At 42.4% G+C, this 25000-nt stretch overlaps 1 protein-coding gene across 2 annotated transcripts in view; it reads right to left on the bottom strand.

The window, feature by feature from the left end:
- The window catches only part of LOC120562270 (SREBF chaperone), a 59166-nt gene that overhangs the window by 19751 nt on the left and 14415 nt on the right, over positions 1-25000 (bottom strand). For both annotated transcript variants that reach the window (XM_039805906.1, XM_039805905.1), the window contains exons 4-18: positions 24158-24315; positions 22144-22364; positions 21008-21113; positions 20553-20725; positions 19279-19405; positions 15762-15874; positions 14886-14980; positions 14119-14217; positions 11393-11605; positions 9593-9981; positions 7650-7799; positions 3348-3549; positions 1932-2047; positions 809-1355; positions 575-660 (exon numbers count right to left, since the gene is read on the bottom strand). In XM_039805906.1, the coding sequence (XP_039661840.1) occupies positions 575-660; positions 809-1355; positions 1932-2047; positions 3348-3549; positions 7650-7799; positions 9593-9981; positions 11393-11605; positions 14119-14217; positions 14886-14980; positions 15762-15874; positions 19279-19405; positions 20553-20725; positions 21008-21113; positions 22144-22364; positions 24158-24315 (2795 nt within the window). The remainder of the gene's footprint in view (positions 1-574; positions 661-808; positions 1356-1931; positions 2048-3347; positions 3550-7649; positions 7800-9592; positions 9982-11392; positions 11606-14118; positions 14218-14885; positions 14981-15761; positions 15875-19278; positions 19406-20552; positions 20726-21007; positions 21114-22143; positions 22365-24157; positions 24316-25000) is intronic.

Genomic DNA, 25000 nt, shown 5'->3' with positions numbered 1-25000 from the left:
ACCGTATTTAAGCAGCTACTGGCTAACGTTATAACGTTATGACTTTAAATTCAGATCATGTGTGTGAATATTTTGTGTGCAAAAAGTGCAAATTGTAGTTCAGATTTTTTGTTCTGTGAGTTCTCACATCGTATTCTAAAAGCTCTCACATTTTGCACCATATTTACCTTCATACAGTAACTGTCAAGTTTGAACCGTATTTAGTTTGAAATTCATTTTGACGCAACAAGTTGGCTGATACACCATACATTGTTTATGTTGTCTAGAAGAAACATTTCACACAAACTCTGTGTTAAATGGCCTTTAGTATGCAGCAATAGTGCAAAAGTGTGCAAACACAGCAAGTACAACCCTTTGTGAAAAGGATAGGGGATTAACAGATACTAAAATATTACCCCTGACACAAACTAGTATGAACTTAGTTCATGTCCTAGTCTTAGTCTTTCATGTCGGTAATTAACTGGGATTAAAAAACAAATTCATGCTCCACGTCAATATGGATGTGGCACAAAAAACAACAATCGGTCTCATTCCAGAGGAAGCACTGTGTAGTCCATGTGTGTGTGTGTATCACCTGTTGTTGAGGAAGGCTAGGGCTGTGATCCCAGAGACTCCGTCTTCGTTAATGCAGCGTAACGACCCTTCCACTGCATCCCACAACTGACAAAGTTTAAAGTGTACATTAATTTTACAATAATGTATAGTAAATCTGGTCATCAACATGACCTGAAAAAATAGAATCTTTTTTTCTTTACAAAAACAAACAGAAAAGTCATAAGGTGAATATATATGATCGATTTTTACCCACCTCCAGTTTACCGCTGCTCCTCCCAGCAGCTATTAGATTTCCTCTCAGCTCCATGGCCCAGACAGAGCTTTCCCAGTCTGCCGTCGCCTGCGTCCCCGCTGCGGAGGCTCTATCTTGGGTTAAGAAGGCGGCTGAATCCCCTAAGCTGGGTCTTCTCTGGAGCTGAGCTCCTGACGGCGGCGAGGAGGAGGCTGAGGAAGGAGACGGGTAGGCGGAGGGCGACGGGGGCTCGTGCTCCATGTAGGCGCGCTCCACCAGACCTCCAAAGTCAAAGCCCTCCCTGGGCGGGGTGCAGAGGTGGGAGGTGGGCTGGTCGGCGAAGTTGGTATCAATGAGCGGGGTAAGATCGGGCTGGTCGGTGAATAGCGTCGGCCGGCTGGGAGCAGTGCGGCGTCTCAGCGGGTAGCCCTCTCCCTCCGATAGGCCGTCACCGCTGATGGAGGAGCCGTGAGCTTCGGAGCCTAAACACTCGGTCTCGGCGGCTCCGCTCACGCTGTCCCAGCCGTCCCGCTGCTCCCAGCAGCCACTGCTGCTGCTCCGTCTGAGCCTGAGGAGGAAACCGAGTACAGTTACTTAGCTGCAAGGCACCAACAAATTATACGGAGAGCTATTGAGAGGGATAATCGGTCTGCCTAATATTCTCCGTGGATGCTAAGATGTGTATAGTTATAAGCATACACGTCAGCCGACAATACATTACAGAAATAATTTAAAACAAAACGTGTCACAATCACATAGTTTGACCACAAGAGAGCACTGACAAGTTTTATTTATTAACTGTCAAATGTCCTGCGGACATTTTGGTCACAATTGTTATCAAAATATTTGTTTATTTTATGGGTTTATGTAAAAACAATTGGCCAAATATACTGCTCAATATACTGCCATTAGTTTTTAAAACAAACAGACATTAAAAATCCTAAAAAATCCAGTATCGGTTGTGCTGTGATTGTGAGTATGATTTTTACTGTACATATTTGCTTTTGAAAAATTGAATTCTATAAAAACAATGAAACAAGAAGTGAGGTGTTGCGATACCATACGGAACAAGTGTGACCAGAAGAAAGCAATTAAAATCACTTTCAAAAACCAACAAAAAAAAACTTTATTGTGACATTCTCACCTGTGGTTTGGGATGACGGTCAAACAGTCACCAGTCTGGGCGTCCCAGACCCGAATCTGTCCTGCCAGGCAACAGCTAGCCAGCAGCATCCCGTCACTGGCCAAACACTCAATGTCCTGCAAGACGGAAAGACAGAGCATACACCAACTGAACACATGGGTTTTAAAGTGCAGCATAATTGTATTTTGAGGTTGTACCAGAATAGGTTTACAAGACTTAATTTTCAAAAAACACCATATTTTTTGTTGTACTGCACATTGCTGCAGCTCCTCTTTTCACCCTGTGTGTTGAGCTTTCTGTTTTAGCTACAGAGTGAGACATCTCACTTCTGTTCCATCTTTGTTGGGAGTCGCACATGTGCAGTAGCTAGGTAAGGACTACTAGCCAGTCAGAAGCAGAGTATGAGAGAGTGCCACGCTAGCAGCTAGGCGAGCATTATAACGTGTGTTACAAAGTGACCACGTTTGTCTCTGAAGTAAAGGCTGGACTACAATAGAGCTGTTTGGAGCAGTTTGTGAACAGCGTTTCTGTTGGAGATGGTAAGTCCCTTTGGGGTGGACTTTGGGCTTTTTCACTTTGTAAACCTATAACATGTACAAAAAAGATATATAACACAATAAAGGAAAGGGAAAAAGCCAAAAAGCATAATATGAGCACTTTAATTGCCATGGTTTGTATTTTTTGGGTAGCAAGTGTCCTGTTGTTGTTCGGTAATCGGACTCTTGAGGTGAAATGCCCACAAGTACAATGAGTGTTCCACAAGGAAACGTAACGACGTCATAACTACATACACTAGTACTAGCATTCTGTTTTGAGTCTATGTTTGTTTACTTTTTGGCAAATTGGTTTATTTCAATACTGAGGAAACTACTGCGCCTACTAGTACTACTGAAGCGTCTTCTTTTCTATGATTTCTAAGTGGATTTATGGAAGTTTAATCATGATGGACATCACAAATAATGATATCCACGGGAGTATAAGTCACACTTAATGATATCAATATGCGTTTAATGTCTGTGTGATAAGAGCTATGACTCCAAGAAGTACCATCAGCTCACACAGTATCTTTGCCTCCTCTTCATATCTCCCCCACCCCCCTGAAGAGGCATTTTGGCTTTTTCTTTTTTGGCTTTGTCCTGCTGTATGTCTATGGCTATTATAAAAACATATCCTTAACATCCCAAATGGTTAAAATGCCTTCCTGAACAATGAGTTGAATTATCACTGTACGCAAACCATCTTGACCAATCCAATACTTTTTTCTTTTTTTTTTACAGTCATCTAGGTGTGTGTGTGTGTGTGTGTGTGTGTGTGTGTGTGTGTGTGTGTGTGTGTGTGTGTGTGTGTGTGTGTGTATATGTGTGTGTGTGTGTGTGTGTGTGTGTGTGTGTACTCTTTATCTGAGTCAACTCTCACCATACTGTGGCCCCTCAGCAGCAGTGGTGAGATCTCGCTGACGGGTGGCGAGTAGCCGTAATCGTCGCAGGGCAGGTCCCCTCGGCGCCTGCGCCCATGAGTGACGCCGTTCTGGCCGTAATTTCGCGGGCAGAGAACCCGGTAGAGACAGAAGAGAAGAAGAACCAGCAGGACGCCCGCCGCCAGGCCCAGAGCTGCCACCCTGAATAGAAGGAGGGACAAAAGGGAGTCAAATAAAGACTTTTTTTTTCTGCAGCATCTACATGATTATATATATTATTATTTTAAAGATTAAACCTAAACATGTTCAGATCCTCACCAAAGCTGTTGGCTCTTTCTCGTTTTTAACAACTTGATAAGTCTCATCTTTTTTATCCACATGTCAATAGATTTGTTATAATTTACATTTTGTGTATCATTGTATTACTACTAATTTTATTTTTCATGGCATTTATTTTTTTACTTTGTGCAGAAGCTGTGGGTTCAAGGGAACGAAGTGTGGGTATGCATGTATGTATGTATGTATGTATGTATGTATGTATGTATGTATGTATGTATGTATGTATGTATGTATGTATGTATGTATGTATGTATGTATGTATGTGATTTAGTTTGTTGTATGTTGGACCCCTTGAAAACATGATGGTTCATCCAAAGGGTTTTTTAGGTTGTCATTTTAATACTGGCCAGGAACAACAGATTAAAATTAGCCTGCTGAGCTAACTCTGGCTCATTTACAGTTACTATGCTGTTGATTAATGAGCACTGTCCCGGTCATATAAACAAAACAATGAATTGAAAGGGGCAATCCTTCAATACACTTTCCTATTTAATAAACAATGTGCTGAACTTTCCACCTGGCAGAGTATGGCATAGTATTTCTTCATCTTCTACTATCTGCTGTGGAATGTGGCATAACTGTGCTGATGAAATCTGCCAAAGTAGTGTGACCTACTCTGCCTGAAATACCAGTCCTTAAAACCCCTGTCTGCTGCTCTGTAAAACTCAAACTCTGCTTTTAACGCAAAGCTACAAGTACATACTGCATTTGGAAGTGTGAAGAATGTTGTGTCAGTGTTTTATTCCACTATTAAAGAGAAGACCTACGAGAGAGAGCACAGGAAACGAGAGATACTAGATTACGTGGGCAGGCTCAAACCAGAGATGTTGTGATGACATTTTCAGCATCTTAAACCCCATCAAGATGATAAAAAAAATCATTTTTTTTAATCCTTTTTTTATCCTTATGGGTGATGGACCATACACCTAGAATTAAAAATCTTAGTTTAGTCTTACTTTCATCCTTTTGTATTTGGGCTCACACTGCCAAATTACAAATTAACTGGGGTTTTTGAATATAAGTTAATAGACTCACAAACAGCTCATGTAAAAGGCGCTGGTAACCGGTCAACCTTTAATCCTTCTGTAAGAGATTCCAAAAAGCAAATACCATGATTCATTGTAATACAATTATCAGCCATTTCTTCGAGCAGCACTACGCACAATCCTCTATCATATCAATGGTCCATTGTTGTTCATGTTTTTTGAGCATGCAAAGATTTTTTCATGCGATTAGAAAATGCGTCTGTGTTGCAAACCGCTCCTACTGTAACAGCATGTTTATTACTCCGGCCTTCTCTCCGTCTCAGGGTCATCTCAACGAGCCGTAAACTCAGCTGCCACTTCTCCCTCACTGTGAAGGCCACGACCGTGACCTAACATTAGCTGATAGCCTTTGTATCTACTGTACAAAGATGAAACGAGGAGCTCAGCCTTCCACTCAGCAGCAACACTTTGCCTTACACAACACAGCACAGTGAAAACTGAACTCCACACTCTGATGTTGGAGATGGTGTGCCAGCTGGTACTTGTCTTATTTGGCCCCTTTTTGCGAAGAATGTACTCTATTTCCAACATGGCGTCATGACTTTGCGCAAACATACACGCCACTTTCCAAAAGCCAAATGGCGTGTTATCTGTACGCATTTTGAGCAATCCACAGATGTAAACATACACACCATGTGGCGTTGCCAAAAGGTTGGGTTTAGGAAAAGAACATTGGGAAAGGCTTTAGTAACACAAAAACCGAAAAAATATAAATGGTTGGGTTTAGGAAAGAAACATTGGGGAAGGCTTAAAAGAAAAAAAAAAAAAAATCGGCTGAAAAATGCCACACGTGGGACACGATCCAGCTCTCCTGGCTGAAAGTCCTGTGTTTTACTGTCCCTTTACACTATTCGCTACGGCGAAAATTCACACATAATGTAGGTCAATGGCGGCCAAACGGCGTTGATAAACGGGATTATGCGTCTTGATAACACGCAAAAACGGCATACGAATTAGCGTGTCATACATACGCCATTTAATGAGATCAGTCTGCCATTTCAGTGGTTCCTGAAATGGAGGCGACATAAAAAAAACAAGGACGTTTATAATAACTACATTTTCTAACCTATCAACGGAAAAGACTTGTGATGACAGCTCTCGGTTGCCAGCTGTCAAAGTAATGCAATGCAGCACGCGAGTACTGCAGACGCACAGCATTAGTCAGACATAACTACTATCAAAACAGTGACTCAAAGAGCTGTCACTGGAAACAGAGCTCGGAGACAAACTGGTAAATCTCAGCCCTCAACACACTCTGAGATGACCAAAAGAAGTCAAATGAGACTGAACAACTTCTTGGCTTACAGCTTTTAAATGGAGAAGGAAAAGTAGCTAGCCAACACCTAAATGCCTAAACTGCAATAACAACAAAAATGATGTTGAATGATGCATGATGTCGGTTATTTTTTTGTCTTTGATGATGTAAAACGTAGGCGTTAGAAAAAAAGGAATGCGTAATCCATCAGAAACTATACAGGATTAACCCTTTTCCACTCCACTGTTGCTTCTCAGATCACAGGTGCCTTTAAAGCAACCAGTCGGCCAGGCTGGTCCGGTCAGGGAGAGACAATACATGCAGAAGGCGGGGGATAACAAGCCTCCCTCGTCTTTGTTCCGTTTCTTTGTCTCCATTTTTGCCTCATATAAGATCAGTCTACTGACACTTGACACAATGTTCTTAACGCAACCCTAAGACAAAGATACAGCTCGTACTTTATTGGAATCTTCTAGAAGCACATTATTAAGTGTATACTTAATAATGTAATCCCAAATATGTTAACCTATAAAACACCCAATGCAGAAGGTTTTCACAAGGTTTTGTTCTGGATCTAATTCTTTAACTTTTAGTACAACTTCGATGATCAAAATGTGTCCGTATCACACGGATGTTCTAAATGCTAAAATTGCTAATCAAAAACAAACAAAAATCTGATTTGTCATTATTCCCTGCCTGTGTTACATATAAGTGCGATAGGGCTACCCCTAGAAAGTCGATGACTCAAATTATCCGACTGACCCCCACAGTCGACTTGAAATATTCATATTGAGCGGTGTTTTTTAGTTTTTGTTATTCAGTATGCAATATAGGGGTGGAACCGTTGAGATCAGTATGTTTTTGTTCTTTCGTGGCATGCCAAGATCTTTTCTAGTGATTAGAAAACATTGTCTGTCTGTGTTGCAACCTGCTCTGCTTTTAACAGCATGTTCACCTTTATCACACCGGCCTTCTCTGCGTCTCAGGGTCACCTAAACAAGCCGCGAACGGAGCGGTCGCCTTCCTCAGTGCGACGGTCGCGGCCATGACCTAACATTAGCTGAGAGCCTTTGTGGGTACAGCCCTAGACTGGGAGAGCTCTCCTTGGCTTTGTCTCCAGACCACCTTGGAATAGGGCTGCATGATGGGAAGAAAATATCTAATTGCGATTACTTTGACCGATATTGCGATCACGATATGATGCACGATATTTTGTATATCTGTACCAAAAGAAGATTTTATTTTTTATTTTTTGTCCGTAGGATACAATTTCTAGGCCGGGACGTCTCTGCAGCAGCACAATACTTAACAATTAATAAGTATTTTGCCTTTAACAAATATTGTGCCCCTGTGCGATTTTGATATTGCACTAGTCCATGTTGCGATTTTGATGAAATTGCGATTAATTGAGCAGCCCTATCTTGGAATCTATTCTACTTTACCGCTCTACCTTCGGATAAAGACTTCAGCAGAAGGGACTTAACGGTTTCAATGTCCACTGTGCAATCAGTTCAATGACACCCTGCTGGAAAGACCCAAGTCCAAGGACCTTTCACTGCTGTGGCCCCTGCGTACACTAGTCTCTGTGTGTGTGTGTGTGTGTGTGTGTGTGTGTGTGTGTGTGTGTGTGTGTGTGTGTGTGTGTGTGTCTGTATACTAACTTGTAGAGCGTGAGGTCTGTCTGTATATCTACAGCAACCTTGGGAATAGATGGTGGGGGGTGTTTTGTGTCCTGAGGGTGACGCGTCTCAATGGCCTCTTGGGGGCTCAGGTGAACGGTGACGGGAATGACGGGCAGGATGCTGATGTACCTGAAACACAACGCCCAGTAATAAAGACGATATTACAAAACCTGATGGGCTCTTCAGAATCGAAATCCAAAACCGGCCAATGCACTTTTACATAGGGACATAAGGACAGGTCCAGCCAGTAGGAAAATGCTAGTATGTCATAGTCAAGTCAATTTAATTTATTTATAGAGCACATTTAAAACCAACCTAGGCTGAACAAAGTGCTGTACAAAGTTATATTATGTTATAAAAACAAAGGAAGAGAATACAAATATAGACACAGTGAACATGATACAAACATCACACTTCTATACAAATGTCCCTAAACTAAATCATACGCTAAAGAATAAAAATGTGTTTTAAGACGAGACTTAAAGATCTCGGCAGTAGAGGAGGACCTAATATGAATAGGAAGTATGTTCCAGAGTCTCGGAGCCACAACGATCACCCTTTGTTTTCATCCGAGACTGTGGAATAGCTAAAAGGAACTGATGAGACAATGTTAGGTTCCTGGAGGAGTGATGTAGGGTAAGTAGATCAGCAATATATGAAGGGGCCAATCCGTGTAATAAAAAAAACAAGTAACATTACCTTAAAATTGATTCTATATTTGATTCTACATTTGTCTGGTAAAGAGAAGCTAATATCTGGGAGATATGATCCCTCCTTCTGGTACCAGTCAATAATCTAGCAGCCACATACTGGACAAGCTGCAGGCGTGATAAAGATGATTAGCAAATCCCAGAATACAAGGAAGAGCAGTAGGGTGTTTGTCCAGTTTTAGAATTTTCTTTCCATTTATTTAAATAAAATCCTATAATGTAAATCTTTTAGTTGTTGTTGATAAAATGGCATTTTAACGGGTTGATGAAGTCTGATATTCTAACCAAAGTTTTCATAATTGGTGAATGAGCTTATGCAGTGACTGTAGGACGACTGCTCAATCATTAAAGTAAAGCCATTTCTGAGGCAAAGTTGGTCCTTTTTAGTGGGTAAAATACAAATTCTGAATAGTTTTTTTACTAACACTATCAACCCATTGCCAGACCTAATCTCCACAGCACGGTGTCAGCGCTGAAGAAATGTCTGGCTGCATGAGTTAACATTCTGGGATAGGGAAAAAAACTAAAACATTCTGGCTTGTTTGTATTTCTTTCAACCAATCCCAATCGTCTTGGGCGGTGCTAAGCCCAGGATGCAGCGACGGTGCCTTTGAAAAATAGAAAGCGGAGATAGCGGAAGGGGAGGAGTATGCCGGCTGAAATAGGCAGCCAATGGCAGGCTTTATCCCAAGTCTAGTCTAGATTAACAACGTTTCATTTACGTGATTGTCCCGGTGCTCTCGGATGGCTCCCGTTTTTGGTCGGATGTCCGTCACCTTCCGCTTTCTTTGTGTTGGACTTCTTTGTGTTGGATTTCTGAGGACTGTGGTTACCTGCTCCTCAGATCTCTGCAGGGTAAATCCAGACAGCTAGCTAGACTATCTGTCCAATCTGAGTTTTCTGTCGCACGACTAAAACAACTTTTGTACCTACACGCGTTCCACCAAAACAAGTTCCTTCCCGACGCTATTTTGCAGAGGCGCCGTTGCTCCATCCGGTGCTTAGTGCCGCCCATGACGATTGTGATTTATTCAAAGAAATGCCAATAAACCAGAACATGCTTTTCCTTCTATCCCGGAATGTTGTGTGGACTAGCCAGACCCTCCTCTGCAGCGCTGTGGAGGAAAGTCTGGCAATGCGAGACTATCCTCCTATATTATATCTAATAAGTCAGACTACAGAGACACTGAATAACTCTCCTGGCCCACTCACCTCTTAGCTAAAGTGATGTTGTAGTAGCTGAAAAGCGATGGCCAGTGCCTGAAGGAGAGCCTCCTCCAGCCCTCCTCGTCCTCCGCTCCCCAGGTGATCTGGGGCACAGCGGGAGGCGGGGCCTCTGGGAGGGGCCCTACCCTGGAGGAGCCATGGTGGCCCTGTGACTGGTTCTCAGGTATGGGAGTAGGAGCCGGTGCGGGGTTGATGCCGAGGGTACTGGTAGGATCGCCTCCACGAAAGACGGGGGCCACCCCGAGGTGAGGGGGCAGACCGCCTCCTCCGGGATCTCCCAGAGGGCTTTGCTCAGACACCTGTGCAGCCAGGTAGGTGCGTATGCCAGCTGGGTCGGTGTAGACGAGGATGCCGATCCAGATCACCGTGCCAACCTGGAGATGAAGCAAATGAATGATAGTAAACCGTTAGAGCTGTGTTGTCTGTAGGGCTGCTCCCTCTTAGTCGATTAGTCGACTAATCGGTCGTTTTGGTCTTAGTCAACTTATATTTCTTTAGTCCATTAGTCATGTTTTATGCTTTTTTTTTTCATGCTGAATGACTTATTTCCAAGAAACGTACAAGCACATCTCTGGTAAACACAAGAATTAAAGTGGTGCTTTTGCATTACTCTTTGCGGAGAAACTCAGATTTACAGAAATGTCGATAAATCGATTAGTCGATACAATTGAATGAGTGTTAGTCGACCAAGAATTTCTTCAATCGAGCACAGCCCTAGTTATCTGAGATTTCTGCTTGAGTTGCTTTGACTTTTGCTTTCATTACACTGGTGTTCGGTCACGTCTCCACCTCCAGGATTTTTCTCATTCTTTAGATTTATGTTTACATTCACATATCACATCGCTAGGGCTGGACAATATATGGATATTATATATCGACATCGATATACGAGACTAGATATCGTCTTACATTTTGGATATCGTAATATGACACACATGTTGTCTTTTCCTGGTTTTAAAGGCTGCATTACAGTGAGTTTTCTCGACTTCCTTACCGTTTTATAATTTGCCATGGAATCCGTATTATTGGTGATTATTTATCAAAACTCTCATTGTGTAAATATTTGTGAAAGCACCAACAGTGAACGCGTCAATATCGCCATCGATGTATTTGGTCAAAATTATCGTGATATTTGATTTTCTCCATATCACCCAGCTCTAGATGAGACGTACAGGATGACCTAAATTGAGGACTGATTCATTGTTACATTTTGCAACTAAAGGCAAATGTCACGGTTGAAGGTGTTTTCACTGTTGATTTGTTCAACTGTTTCACTGTTTTTTAGGTTCAATAAGTGCAACATTTCAAAAGTTAATGAGTAATCATGTTAAATATTTAAATATTCATCAAAATAATTGTGATTATGATTTTCTCCATAACCGAGCAGCCCTATCTCACAGTGTGCCATAACCAGCAGAAAAAAACTTTATCAAAACTAAAGCTCAAATGATTTAGCTAGCTTAATGTGGATGTAGTCTTAAGCTACCAGTCCCTGTTTATGTGGTTTGAATTGTAAATCTATTTATCCATTTTAAAGCAATGGCACACATGTAAAGGTCAGCTTGAGGGTGCAGCCGCACTGATGCGTCACTGAACAAACAAACATGTAACAGAATGTTCCTGTCAAGTCTTTTTGACATTAATACAATAAGAATGCAATGCGTAAGACGATAAACCCAGGCACAGGAACAGTACAGGAAGCCAACAATGTAAGACAAATGACAGATGGCAGACTGTACACAAAACAGTACAAATTCACAGCCCGCTTTGAATCCGTCTTCTCACCATGATGATGCGCTGAGCCAGGCGTGTGCGGGCCAGGAAGTACACCACACGCAACCTCTTGGGAAGCCTTAGATTCCTGAAGGCCGGCGTCTGCAGGGTGATTGTGTGGGGGGAGGGCCGCGGCGGAGGGGGGGCCTCGCGTGTTCGCAGCGGGCCAGGCTTGGGGGGCGGGAGTCCTGCTTCGGCTGGCAGGCGGCGGTTCAAATCAGCCAGCTGGGGGCATAGATTGAAAAGGTTTACACATCTGGGAGTTAAAGACTAAACCAGAGATCGTCAACAGGGGGTCCTCAGAGTTACTGCAAGGGGGGCCACCACATTATTTTGTTAATCCTTTAAATGTTTTTTCAAAAATGAAAATGCCTTAACATGAATCCAACAGGTTATTGGAAAATATAAATCAGCCTATTTTTGTGAAGAAAAAAAAAAGCTTACTGGCCTATACAGTAGGTAAGGTAGTCACTAAGGTAGCCATCCACAGATACAGGTCATCCTAAGGAGTCACTGTGCCACATGTATGTTTAACATTAAAACAGGATTTATAAAGTCATGCCGACAATTATTATTTTAATAGCTTAGTATTCTATGTACTAAAGAGGTATGTATAAAGACTTTAGGCTGCCCTATACGTTATTGTAGGCCCAGTTTAATATGCAACTTTATTTTATACAATATATATAGTAGGGGGTCCCTGCTCTGTCTCTCTTCAGTTAAGGGGTCCTCGTCTTAAAAGTTGAAGACCCCTGGACTAAAGAATTAATACATTTAAATCAACAGATTAATTGATAATGAAAGGAATTGTTAGTTGCAGCACATATTTTACATATACCACATATTCTTCAAAGGGTTAAGGATTACTTTAAGAAGATTATTATTTTTAGATTTATTTTTTGTGTATGTAAATGTTAATGCTGTCGTTGCTAATAATCATTTAGCAGGGCACGGAGCTGAACACAAATGAAAGGCTTCAGTATGTGTGTGACAGGAAAAAGAACCAAGAGTGGAACAGTAAGAACTGCACATGTGGGACAGCAATGTGGTGGTGACTGCACGCCCGCCGATAGGGGGGGACAAACGGGTCTGTTGTCCCGGGCCCAGAGTAGGGGGGGGCCCAGAACTGGGCCCTCATTAAATTATGGAATAATTGAAAAAAAAATATTTTAATAGGCCTATTTGTGGAAAAAAATATGTAATATTTGAGAACATAAAAGCTTTTTATTTGTTTTCTTCCTAATTGTCCTTGAAATAGTGGTCAAGAAACCCCCCCACCCCCAACACAAATATGGTTTGGCCACTGATCAAAATTTGATGTTGTTGAAGTTCAGTACGCTCAAAATTTCCGGTCAGCACAAGTCCGGTGCTCAGAAAAGGAAGGAAAAGAGAAGAAGAAAATAGAGGCCTTAGAGATTTTCTAAATAAATATATAAAAAAAAAAAGGTGGTGACGGTGAAGCTGGAACTGTCAACGTAGAGCAAGGTAAGAAACAGCCGCTTACCGCCACGTCTGAGCCATGTAACGTAGCTAACAGGCCAGCTCTCATGTTAACGTCCATTAGCTCGTAATAAAAGCCTGACACAACACGTTTCTCTTTACAGAAAGAGTTGAGTTTGGTAGCTCCATCAGTAAGGATGAGACAGAGAGGAGAGAGATCCAGCTGCTGTCAGGGGACAGAGAGAGTGATGCGGGAGGGGGCCCGCTGCCCCAAGAACGGAGGGACAGAGTCAGGCTACCGGTGAGAGAGAGAGAGAGAGAGAGAGAGAGAGAGAGAGAGAGAGAGAGAGACAGAGAGAGAGGAGAGGTGAAGAGAGAGAGGCCACAGCGGTAACAGAGGGGGGGGGGGGGGGGGTGGGGGTTGGGGGGGGGGGGGGGGGGGGGGGGGGGGGGGGGGGGGGGGGGGGGGGGGGGGGGGGGGGGGGGGGGGGGGGGGGGGGGGGGGGGGGGGGGGGGGGGGGGGGGGGGGGGGGGGGGGGGGGCCCCGTTTTGTTGGAGAGTCTGAGCAGGATGGATCAGAGACTGATCACACACTTAATTTCAGTGAGAGATGTGAGGAGAGGAGAGGAAGATCAGATTAGAGGAAGATCAGAGGAGAGGAGCAGGAGAGGAAGAGGAGAGGAAACAGGAGAGGAAGAGCAGAGGAGAGGAAAAGCAAGGGAAAAGGAGAGATCTGGGCACGGGGGGCCCATCTAAGCTTATCTCGTCCCGGGCCCAGGCAAGACTGTCAGCTGGCCTGGTGACTGTATGTTGGCCTGTGACTTCCATCTGACCTCTTGTATGGTCTATTATCTGCTCGTGAGGAAGGGGTTGTGTGTGTGTGTGTTAGGCCCAGTTCATGCGTCTCATGTTTACATTGATCATTAGGGGTTGATTCACAGATATGTGCTGCGGTTTGTGAAGAACACACACACACACACACACACACACACACACACACACACACACACACACACACACACACACACACACACACACACACACACACACACACACACACACACACACACACACACACACACACACACACACACACACACACACACACACAGGTTTTCAAAACAGTTGTCAAGATTGTCAACCTGCTGTGTTTTACTTCTATTTACTTTTAAAGAAACGGTGGCAAGTGTCTGCGATTTGAATGTAATCATGATGGACAATGTCTGAAACATAAAATTATGAGTTTATGGAGGTACATACGGAGTGTTTTGAGTGTTTGGGTAAGTGCGAGTACTCACCTCCATGCGTCGGATGTCTATAGATAGTACTGTGGTGAAGAAGAACATCTGCAGGAAGAAGTCAGACACCAGCCCCACCACAGCAAACAGACAGAACTCCTACAACACACAGAAACCAGGGGAGACGTCAGACCAGCATACAGCCAAAGCATTTCTCACTGTAACAAACACAGCAGCATTCGGCGAAAACTCTGCGTGGAGCCTCCGCAGAACCATAAATCAAGCTTTAGTGTGGAACGGATTAGAGGTTTTCTTAAAAAGGTGCTGTAGGTAGGATTAGGAAGATCCAGGACTTAGCCAAAAAATTTGAACATCGACAACTTCTCCATCCCTCCCCTCTTTCCGCTAAAGCCACAGTTTCCTAAGCCCCTCCCCCCACAAGGGAGAATGAATGCGTGTGCATGAGCAGTTATTGACACGCAGTTAGACACCTAGACAAAGGCTTACCTACTGCACCTTTAATTGTTTTAAGACTGCATTAAAAAGGTAATTTCGTGTTTGTTTGTTTTCAACCTGAACCCTATTTTTCTATTTTTTTGTGTGTGACTGAACAACAATCTTTGAAATTGGTCCAGTATTGAGAGAGACACATGTAGTCACTTAGACACAAAAACATAGGAAAATAGGGTCCAAGTTGAAGAAAAATAAAATAAAAAATTACCCTTTAACATATTCTGTCTCAGTACATGACACGTCTTAACTACTATTTCCAATACTTTGTTTTGTGCTGATGCAACAATACAACCTGTATTAACAATTTCTGTTACCTGGATAGCTGGCACCAGAGTGAAATACCCAATGAGGATGATGCACAGTTCAGTGGCCATGTTCTTCATGATAGACCAGCTCTCATTACTAAGGCCTGGAGAGAGAAAAAGACCCAACACTTAAGAAACAAAACAAAAGATACTTAACATTTGGGGCTTTCTTTCTTCTTTCTTTAAACAGGATAACTATGTAGTGACTAGTAGAATTTACTAAATGTAAAAAAAAAAAAAAAGTTGGATTGCCTGTGACAATAAATCATTCCTACCACAGGCAATAAAACTTCTCTAACACTTCATTACTGAGTGTTAGATAAGACTCACATACATCACAATACTGCACTAAGTGCAATTACTGCAAACAGGTTTTACATATACACACACACAATATATATATATATATATATATATATATATATATATATACACACACACACACACATACACACACTATTTAAGTAGTTGCACATTTTTATTCCCAACTTGTATATACGTCCTTTGTATTTTTTTTTTCCCATCAATATTTTTCGAATATTTGTTCTTGTATTCTATCCTATTTATTAATTCTTTTTAAATATTATTTTTGGGGCATTTTAGGCCTTTATATAGGACAGCTGAAGACAGGTCGGAGTCAAACCCACGGCTGCTGCGTCGAGGAGTAAACCTCTATATATGGGCGTGCGTTTTACCGGTTGTGCTACCCAGACGCCCCTACTTATTATTTCTTGTATATTCTGTATGTGTGCTGTGTGTCTGATATTTCCCAATTTGGGATCAATAAAAAAGTCTATCTAATCTAAATGTACTGATGAATCAGCATCTAGTTGTTGGTCTTGCTATACCTGAAAAAAAACACACACACTCTCACACTACCCTTACCCTGAGCGATGCGAAGTTTGACCTCGAGGTCGACGGGGGTGGACACCACGGACTTGGTGAGGACTAAGACGTTCTCCAGGCCGATCACCACCACCAGATAAGGAAAGATCTCCCTGCAGGCAGAAGACCACATGAAAAAAAATAAAATAAACCAGGACTTACTTCTAAGAGTAGGCTTGCATACAGTGTAAATACTTTGCATGAGCATGACATTTTCTCTTGCCATGTAGACATGGTTTTGAAACTCCAAATTGTTTCTACAGGTTTCACGAAGTCAAATTTAAGCCTTTTTAAGACCATAATGAAAGAAATGTAAGACCTACATCAGGAGATCAAAATCAAAGTCAGATGTCAAGAGTCCGGAAACATTGTTTGAAACCAATCTCCGATTTCCTCATTGGCATTATAAACCTTTTTCACGGCAGACATGTTGACATGTCATAGTAGGAAAAGCACAGGTGTATTCAAAACCATTAATGATGGCTGCATTCTACTTAGGAGAGGCCCTGGTATTGTTCATGCTGACTCACTGAAATAGCTTACTGGGACACTTGATGGAACTGAGCCGTCGTTAAGGTTATCAATTTCAGCTGTGCTTTTCCTACTATGACAAGTCAAAATGTCTGCTGTGAAAAAGCTCCATTGGACTGGTGTCTAAATTGGCTGCAATATAAGTTGCATGTTGGTCTTATTTGTAGTCGTAATACAGTGAATTATATTTGCACTAGCGACAGAAAGAACTACAACACCACGCAGTTAAAAAATAAATAAAAACATTCTAAAGTTCTGCGGGAACATTTCAATGAATTAGAGGTTGCGTTACATCGACGTAGGAAAATTAAGACCGGTTTAAAATGGCTTAAGACCTACAACACAATACTTTAGCAAGACTTTTTAAGGCCTAACATTTTGATCATGAAATTTTATACTTCTTTTTATACTTTTTAAGACCCCGCAGAAACCCTGTAATGACATTGAACTCAAAAGTATATTAAGCCATAGTTCCTGGATCATCAGCATTACAAGAAACCCCAAGCAAGGTTTGCAAGAGGTAAAGCTGAGTTTGGTGACAAATGTTCCCATAGCCGTGTAACGGTTGCGAAGAATCACTTTGCAACAATATTTTGTGCGTCACTCACACTGACTCAGTGGTCATTTATTTTACCAGAAGTTGTGCCGCAGCTGTGTGGCCATCAAGATGATCCAATAAGCTCACATAAATCATTAGGTTATCCATTACAGCGAGAGTGACAGCTGGATCTAAAAAAGAAGTGTTTGTGACACAGGCCAAACCTGAATGTTTAAAATGATTTTAAAGGTCCTAGGACATGCTGCTTTTATATAGGCCTTAGTGGTCCCCTAATACTGTATCTGAAGTCTATTTCCCAAAATTCAGCCTTGGTGCAGAATTGCAGCCACTAGAGCCAGTCCCACAATGAGCTTTCCTTAGGATGTGCCATTCCTGTGTCTGTAGCTTTAAATGCTATTGAGGAGGAGAGAAGGGGGGGCAAGGTGGAGGCTGGGGGAACACATATTAATGTTAAAAGTTAAAATTTTCATGCCATGGGACCTTTACAAATAAGGGTTCTCTTTCTGCCAGAGTAGCAAATAATAACTACGCCCAATTGTTATTATTATTATATTATTATGGCAGGGAATTTTCTGACCTGTTGAAGTGTACAGAGAGATTAGTTTGAGAATATAGATAAGCTTCTACTGTAGGAGTAAGGGTCACAGAGGAGTCAACAGCTCTGAATGTTACATCAGACACACTTAGTAACACTGTAGATAGTAGATAATAAAACACACACACACTTCCTTCACAACCACAGTATGTGAAGTCAACTATGAGTAAGCATAATGTGTAGCTTGCATGCCTTTCTTGGTAATGTTAACCTGAATGTGTGAGTTTGTGCAAACACAGAGAAAGTACAAGCACAGCCCACAGCCGACCTGCCTGGATCTTGGTCAGTGGTTGGAAAAATGTGATGTTGTCACGCCACGATGTCTGCTTTCTATTAATCCTCAAATGATTGGACAACCATTAATATCACTATCTATATATCGCCGCCCCCTCGTGAAGTCCCACCCACATCCACGACCCATACCTTCTTCGTCATCGACACAAACACAGATTCTGTCGCCCACCTGCTGTAAACATTAACGCAAATCAATGTGGAAACAGACAAAGTGGGAAGTCAACAAGCCTGTGTGTGTGTGTGTGTGTGTGTGTGTGTGTGTATGTGTTTGTGTGTGAGTGTGTGCGCATGTACATGTGCGTGTGGACCTGTCCTTGTCTTCCTGTGAATAAGATAAGAGATACTGATGAAACTGTAACGGCCTGTTGGGGCAAGTAAATATTAACAAAATACATTTAAAATGTCAACAGCAGAGCAGGATGTCTGTCCAGACCAACATTATATATATATTATTACCACGTGTTTTGTTGTTGTTGTTGGTGAAACATGGATGCTTTACACACATCTTCAACCCAGCAGCACAGAAGATCTATACAATCATTAAGGTAGGCACCCAAGATTAGTGTCACCCATTCAGTATCTGACCAAATGTGAAAAATGGCCGCAATCTCCCCTTCTATTCCTGAGTTATGGTGTTAAATAATAATATAATAATTTGAGATCCAAAATCGAATCAGTCCAAGAGGCTGTTTGTGCCAAATTTGAAGAAATTCCCTCCAGGGGGTCCTGAGATATTGCGTTCACAACAATGAGACGGATGGAAACCCGTAAACATGAAGCCTCTGGCCACGGCTGTCGCTGACGCGGAGGCATACAAATAAAGTACAGCTGAGGCTGATGGGAATGTCATTATTTTGCAGGTATTTGGTCACAAAGCTAAGTATTAAAATCTGAACCCATGATGTGCTTAGGTGAACAGTTAAGGGATCGGCAAAGTTACTACGATTCATCTTCTGGGCACCAGGGGCATCTGTACTAAATTTAATGGCAATCCATTAAATTGTTGTCTAAACTAGAGGATGGATACCCGAACCGAGCCGGGCCAGGCCGGGTTCGGACAGATATTTAGAAATGATGTTCGGGTTCGGGTCGGGCTCGGTCACATCCGCGCAATAAAGCATTGAGCATTTTTTATTTAAAAACTTTATGTAGGTGCGCGCCTGTGTTAACGTGCACTTGTTTCCCCGTGTGCGCTGATGCACTTATCTGTTGACATTTCCAAATGCCTTCCTACAGTTTTTTATAATAATAATAATAATAATAATAATAATAAAAGCGGGCTTTCCACACAAACAAATGTGCATGTGTCATTAGTATGAGAAAAAAACTAGATTTTTGCTGTGTCGGGCTCGGACATAAATATCTTAATGCCTGTCGGGCTCGGGCCGGGCTCGGTTACCGCTCTGTGGGACGCGGGCCGGGCTCGGACAGAAAAATGCAGCCCGATCTGGATTCTAGTCTAAACAACACAAACAAGGGTGGAGACTAAAAAAACCTCTTCAAAAATGAAGTATGTAGAAAAGAGTGGGCATTCCTACCCTCCGTTGAGCGTGGGTGTCAGTCCAAACAGCGTACACAGTCCCACAGACATGAGCAGAGAGCTGAGGACTGTGACCACAGCAGCCAGAGCCAGACCCCACTTAGACTTCACCATGTCAATCTTTCCTGCGGGGAGGAAAATGAGATGTGACGAGGACAGGACTCTTATAGCTATCTGTACAACTTTTACATTAACTATTGTTAACTACTTAACAACACAGCAATGAAGTCAGATGTACTCAAATCCCTCAAATGATGGGGATCTGCTGAAGAGATTACTTCAATCACCCCAGGTTTACAGTATTCGTTCAGTTGAGTCAATTCTGTGCCACAGTTTTCATAAAAGGGAGGCATGCAAGTGTTGCCAAACTGAAGTTTTTAGATGCCAGTTAATACAATTTACATTATTAACAAAAAAAAAACACTTTAAAAAGGAGTTCTTGACTTCACAGTGGAGCAAGAAACAAGAAATCAAAGAGGAATTTAGGTGTTATAATCCAATGTTGTTTCAGTAATAATATCTTTTAAAACAAAGACCTTTAAAACTTTAATTTGGCCTCTTTGTTGGCCAAAGTGACTACTTTTCAAACTATGAAAGTTTTTGCATTTGAACATTAATTCTGAAAATTCCTAAATTGTAAAGATCTAGTTATATATGTTATTTAAAACGGATTAACATAAAGTAAGTATATTTTATAGCGATGTCAGCAAAAAAATAACATATTTTATTAAATTAAAAATGAAATAAATTATTCTTGAAACTGTAAAATAAAAGGAAATAATGTTCTCACTGTGTCTTTAAAATCTAGAATTTAAAAAGCTCAAAACTGCAGTTCCAAGCACTTACTGCTAAGTTACTGCTGCACATTACAGTTAGAAGAAAAAAAAAAAAAAAATGTCTTTGGTGCCAAACATGAATCAACTAATTGGCTTGTGTGTGTGTGAATATTATTTTGTGTACTTTGAGTCAGTGTGTGTGTGTGTGTGTGTGTGTGTGTGTGTGTTTTGTGAACTAATGTTTGTACAGGAAAGTCTCAGAGGGTTAGGTGGGTGCATTCATTCAGCAGTGTACAATCTTCCTGTGTGAGGATTAACCCATGCACTAGACAGGAACAACGTTAGCACACAAACACACGTGCACACAAAAGATCTTTGGCACATTTCAAAGATTAAATGTTGTGAAATGTGCGAACGAGGATAAAAGAAATGAAAAAAAAAAAGTGAAGGAACAAGACACACAGGACAGAGCAGCCAGGTAGGGAGTGGTACTGACGTGTGGAGAAGTAGATGTAGGCAAAAAGGATGATGTATGTGGTGACGAGGGGGATGAGCTCGGCGATGCCGATCTCCTCTTTGAAGTGGACGTGAACCATGTGGTCGTCTCTCAGGCTGCAGTTGGCCGACGGGTGGAGCTGCTTCAGACGCGCCCGCAGGCTGCCCAGGAACCTGGATACAGACATCGAGATCATCCTCAGCACTGCAGATACACCCCACTAACTGATTCATTATGTACACTGTCACTGGAAGGAAATTATAGGATGATGCAGGTGATTGGTGGTCTCCGTCTCGGAGTTTGTCAAACCAAATGAATTTTTTTCCTGTCAAAAAAAGAGATACAGCGTGCAGAGGCTAAACAACACTGGCCAGTTGTCTCAGTTGACGCTTGTTACACAAATACCTCAAAAATCCCGACTTTTGGTTTTCTCTTCTATTGCGTATGGGACTCACCTTGCATCGTAGCGGGACAGCACTAAAGTCATCGTGTAGGTCACCACCTTCTTCCTGTTGTAGTGGCTGACCCCAGTGTACTTCCCAGGGACGCCAAACAGCAAGTCTATAACACACACACACACACACACACAGACACACACACACACACACACACACACACACACACACACACACACACAGTATTGTGTTATAAACAGGAATTTTATTTTTTTTTAATTACTCCTGTTGAATGATGGCAGACTGCCTTGTTGGAAGCAGTGTAAAAGTCTCTGAAAAGCGCTATATAAATTCAATTTATTATTATATTATTATTATTATTCAAAGTCGCTTGATAAATAATAAACTCAACTCCTTCATTTTGCACCTTCACGTTGCATTTTAAACAACCATACAAATCCTACCCCCACTATAATAACTACAAAGTGGATTAGACAGATATTTTTTTTATACCAAATATGCTTGACATACAGTCAATCAGTGATACGCCATCACGTCTGAGACTGGCAGCCTCTACCAGTGTAAAAACGGAGTAATCTAGGCTGGCTAATGTCACAAGACAGGAAGAGCACAGCCCTGTTGCAGCACAAGTTAAACTGAAGGCTTCGGAAATGAAAGGGTTGTCTAGAAATGAACAAAATGGTGGCAGGAGTCAAAGACTCTTGAAAACAATGACTTTACTATTAGCTCTTTTGAGGCAGGCATAGGGACGCTTCGGTCTTTTATAACATTCACAAGTCGATCGTAGAGGTAGTCCACCAGTGGATGAGGTTTACCACCTACTACCACACTATGTTGCAGGTTGTAGTAGGTTCACCATTTTTGACGGATTGTGTTGAGATAATTTCCCCGGGATACACTCTATCAAACCGTGTCATGGGTCAAGGCGAGAGTCTGTACACAGGAACATTCGACAGGTCACAAACACGCTTCATCTCAGCCTGAAGATGTCACCACGGTCTTTAGAACAAGTGTACACTGAACACCAGGAGGGTTTGGGGGAGGTGTATGAAATGCTAGCACTTAAACCTCAACTTTACAATTCAAAACGTCTGTGTCAATTCTAAAACTATCTAACCATCTATGCCATTTTCGTTACACGACGTCACACTGTTTTGAGCCCCGCTCAGCCCTACCTCGCAGCGTGGCAGAGGTGTGCAGGCCTTTGGGTTCATGTTTCTGGATGGTCTTGAGGAGGTCGGGGTCCGAGTCGAACAGCTCCCGCTGGTTCTGCCAGTAGTTGCCGGGAGAAACGAGCAGGCAGCCGTGCTCCGGCAGCACCGACTGCATCCGCCGTAAGCCCGGAAACAGGTCTGTCACCTGGAGACACAGCGTCTCCAGACTGCGAACCCCAGAGCTGAAAGAGGAGAGACAAGGAGAAGACATAGGTGGCAGAGATTCTGAAGGGGGTATTTGTTTGGCAGTTGGGTTCAAATATCAAACAATCTTTGCGCAGCATTGCTTACGGCACCTTTAACAGAGCTCACAAATAAAAACTCCTCAAGTAATTAGTATTGGAGCAGAAAATAACATGAATTTATCAGTTATCTATTAACGTAACTGAACAATAAGCAATGTTCTAGACTTGAACAGGCTGCATTCAAAATCAACTGCACTGTACAACTTCCAAGCGAAACACATTTCAGTGCTTGGTGCAGTACAGCTGCCAAACAAACAGAGGGCTGCAAAAAAGCACGTGCACGACCTTTGAGTTGACAACAGATCTATGGCTCGCTGGAAGTCAACAGTTCTTTCTTTTTTAAAAGGTCATAGATGTTTTTCTTTCTTTCTTTCTCTCGTGCCAAAGGGCGAAAATAGTTTGGGGCGAAAATAGTTGGACTTTGAACTGCTAAACACTATTTTGTTAGTCGATTAAAGAGCCCCTATTATACTCCATTTCATCATCATATTTGTACTCTTGGGGTCTACTAGAATAGGTTTACATGGTAGCCTGGTGGACACCAGACCCTTCTCAGCTGTAACTGAGAGAGGGTCTGGGCAAGCTTCATTCGCAGCGCATTTCCAAAGGGGCGTCACCAACGGACGCCGCTCAAATGCCTCTGGGCGCCAATTGGATAGTCCTTCAACCAATCAGACCAAACGATCTGGGTGACGCATCGGCGACAGCGGCATCAACGGGTTGCTGCCAAAGCGGTGGCCGTCATGTTGAATGTAAACAAAAGGCTGCTTGCCTTCGATGCGCTATCGTCATCATGTAAAGCCCGCCTCAATGGTTGGGATTGGTGCCTTGATTTGGAAAAGTTGGAAATGGGCTTGAATGGGCTCTTGGCCAGACTGACTTGCAGAGCAAATCTCAAATTTGCCGGAAGTTCTTCAGGGTTTACCCAGGCTAGGTTTACATGCTTTGATGTTCAAAAAACATATTATGTTTCTCACACTGCCCACTGCTGCAGTGCCTCCACCTGAAACGCTTTCTGAAAAGCCCAGTCTGCTCTGATTGGGTCAGCTGGCCCCACTCTGTTGTGATTGGTCAACTAAATTCAAACAAGCCACTGGGCAGGCTGTGCATGCTCAGTTAGAACCTATGGGCAAGCACAGATGAAAAACTGGGCCGGCTTTCTCAATCAATGACATCATGAATTGAGGAATTTCAAACAGGGATGTGGACGAGCCGTTTTTAGGCAGTTGAGAAAAAGTGCCTTCTGTAGAAAATAAAGCTCCATTTGGAGTGAAATGTGTTTTCTTGTACTTTAAATATCTATTACATACACAAAACACTATAAAACACACCAAACCAAAAAAGCATAAAAGGGGCTCTTTAAACGTTTCGTTTTTTCCAAGAAAAAATGCCATAAACCCTGCTTCTAAATTACATGTATTTGCCTCTTTTCTCCTTAAATATTACAGATTGAATATCTTTGGGTTTTGGACAGTTGGTGAGAGAATATAAATACGACAGTTTCTGCTCTGACAGTGAAATCAATCAAGATCTCAAACTGTCAAGTCTCAAACTGCTAATCAAGAAGATAAGCAGCAGATTAATAAATTACGTAAATAAAAGTTGGAGCCCTAGTTTCGTCTGTCGTTGGTACATGCAGAATTGTATGAAGGTGTTGATGAAGGTTGACATCCTTCTATTGAAAAGAACGAACACCTGGTATGCCCCTGTACCACTGTGTCTGGGTTTACCTGTCAGAGTGGACGTGGTTGCGTATCTCCTCCAGCAGGCTGAAGGCTCGGCCCAGCGGCGACCGGAACACGTCCACCGTCACCAGGCTGCTGTCCCACGGAGACACCGCCGCCTTCACCAACACCTGCTGGATGTAGGCAACCGGAGGACCACGGTACTACAGAACACACACACACACACACACACACACACACACACGTGACACATTCAGTGTGACAAGAACAACAAGAACTCAAGACAGTGAAAGTCTTCCGTGAACGGCGTCAAGGCTGCTGTAATCCTGCCTCAACGGCTTTCTGTAAAGTAAAACTGCTGTTGAGAAGTGAGTGAGCCATTGCTTTGTGTTCATCTTTCATCATTCATCATTTATGAGCCCTCCATCTTTGCTGTGAAACGTGTGTATACCTCCGTCTGGGTCTGAGAAACCAGTTTTAGACTTTCAGAGTGAGGACAATGTTGTGACGAGACGTCAGTTTGACGGATTCAATTTTTGTTTTATACAGTATCAGAAAGTATGGGACGTAGAAATAAGCGCTGAAAATGTGTAGAAGAAAGATTTTACAATTTAAAAACATTGGAAAAAGCAAAAACAAAAAACTGTGAAAAAAAGGCGTCAAAAACGTTGAAAAAGTAAGTGTTTTTCTGGCGTAAAATGAACCTAGGGGTTAATAACACACGAGTGGCGAGTCGACTGTTCTCTGGGATATGTTTTCATGCTAATCGAATGGGACCAGTTTTAGCGCAAACCGCCAATTAGCCTATAACGCTAGTCGTCCGGTAACATAGCTCAAGCACGGCGTTCGTTGTTCGACTGATCATGACCGTTTTCCCAAGATGGCGCC

The sequence above is a fragment of the Perca fluviatilis genome, chromosome 7, assembly GCF_010015445.1.
Source record: "Perca fluviatilis chromosome 7, GENO_Pfluv_1.0, whole genome shotgun sequence".
Taxonomy (NCBI): domain Eukaryota; kingdom Metazoa; phylum Chordata; class Actinopteri; order Perciformes; family Percidae; genus Perca; species Perca fluviatilis.
The sequence above is the reverse complement of the archived record's forward strand: the minus strand, read 5'-3'. Positions and strand labels throughout refer to the sequence as shown.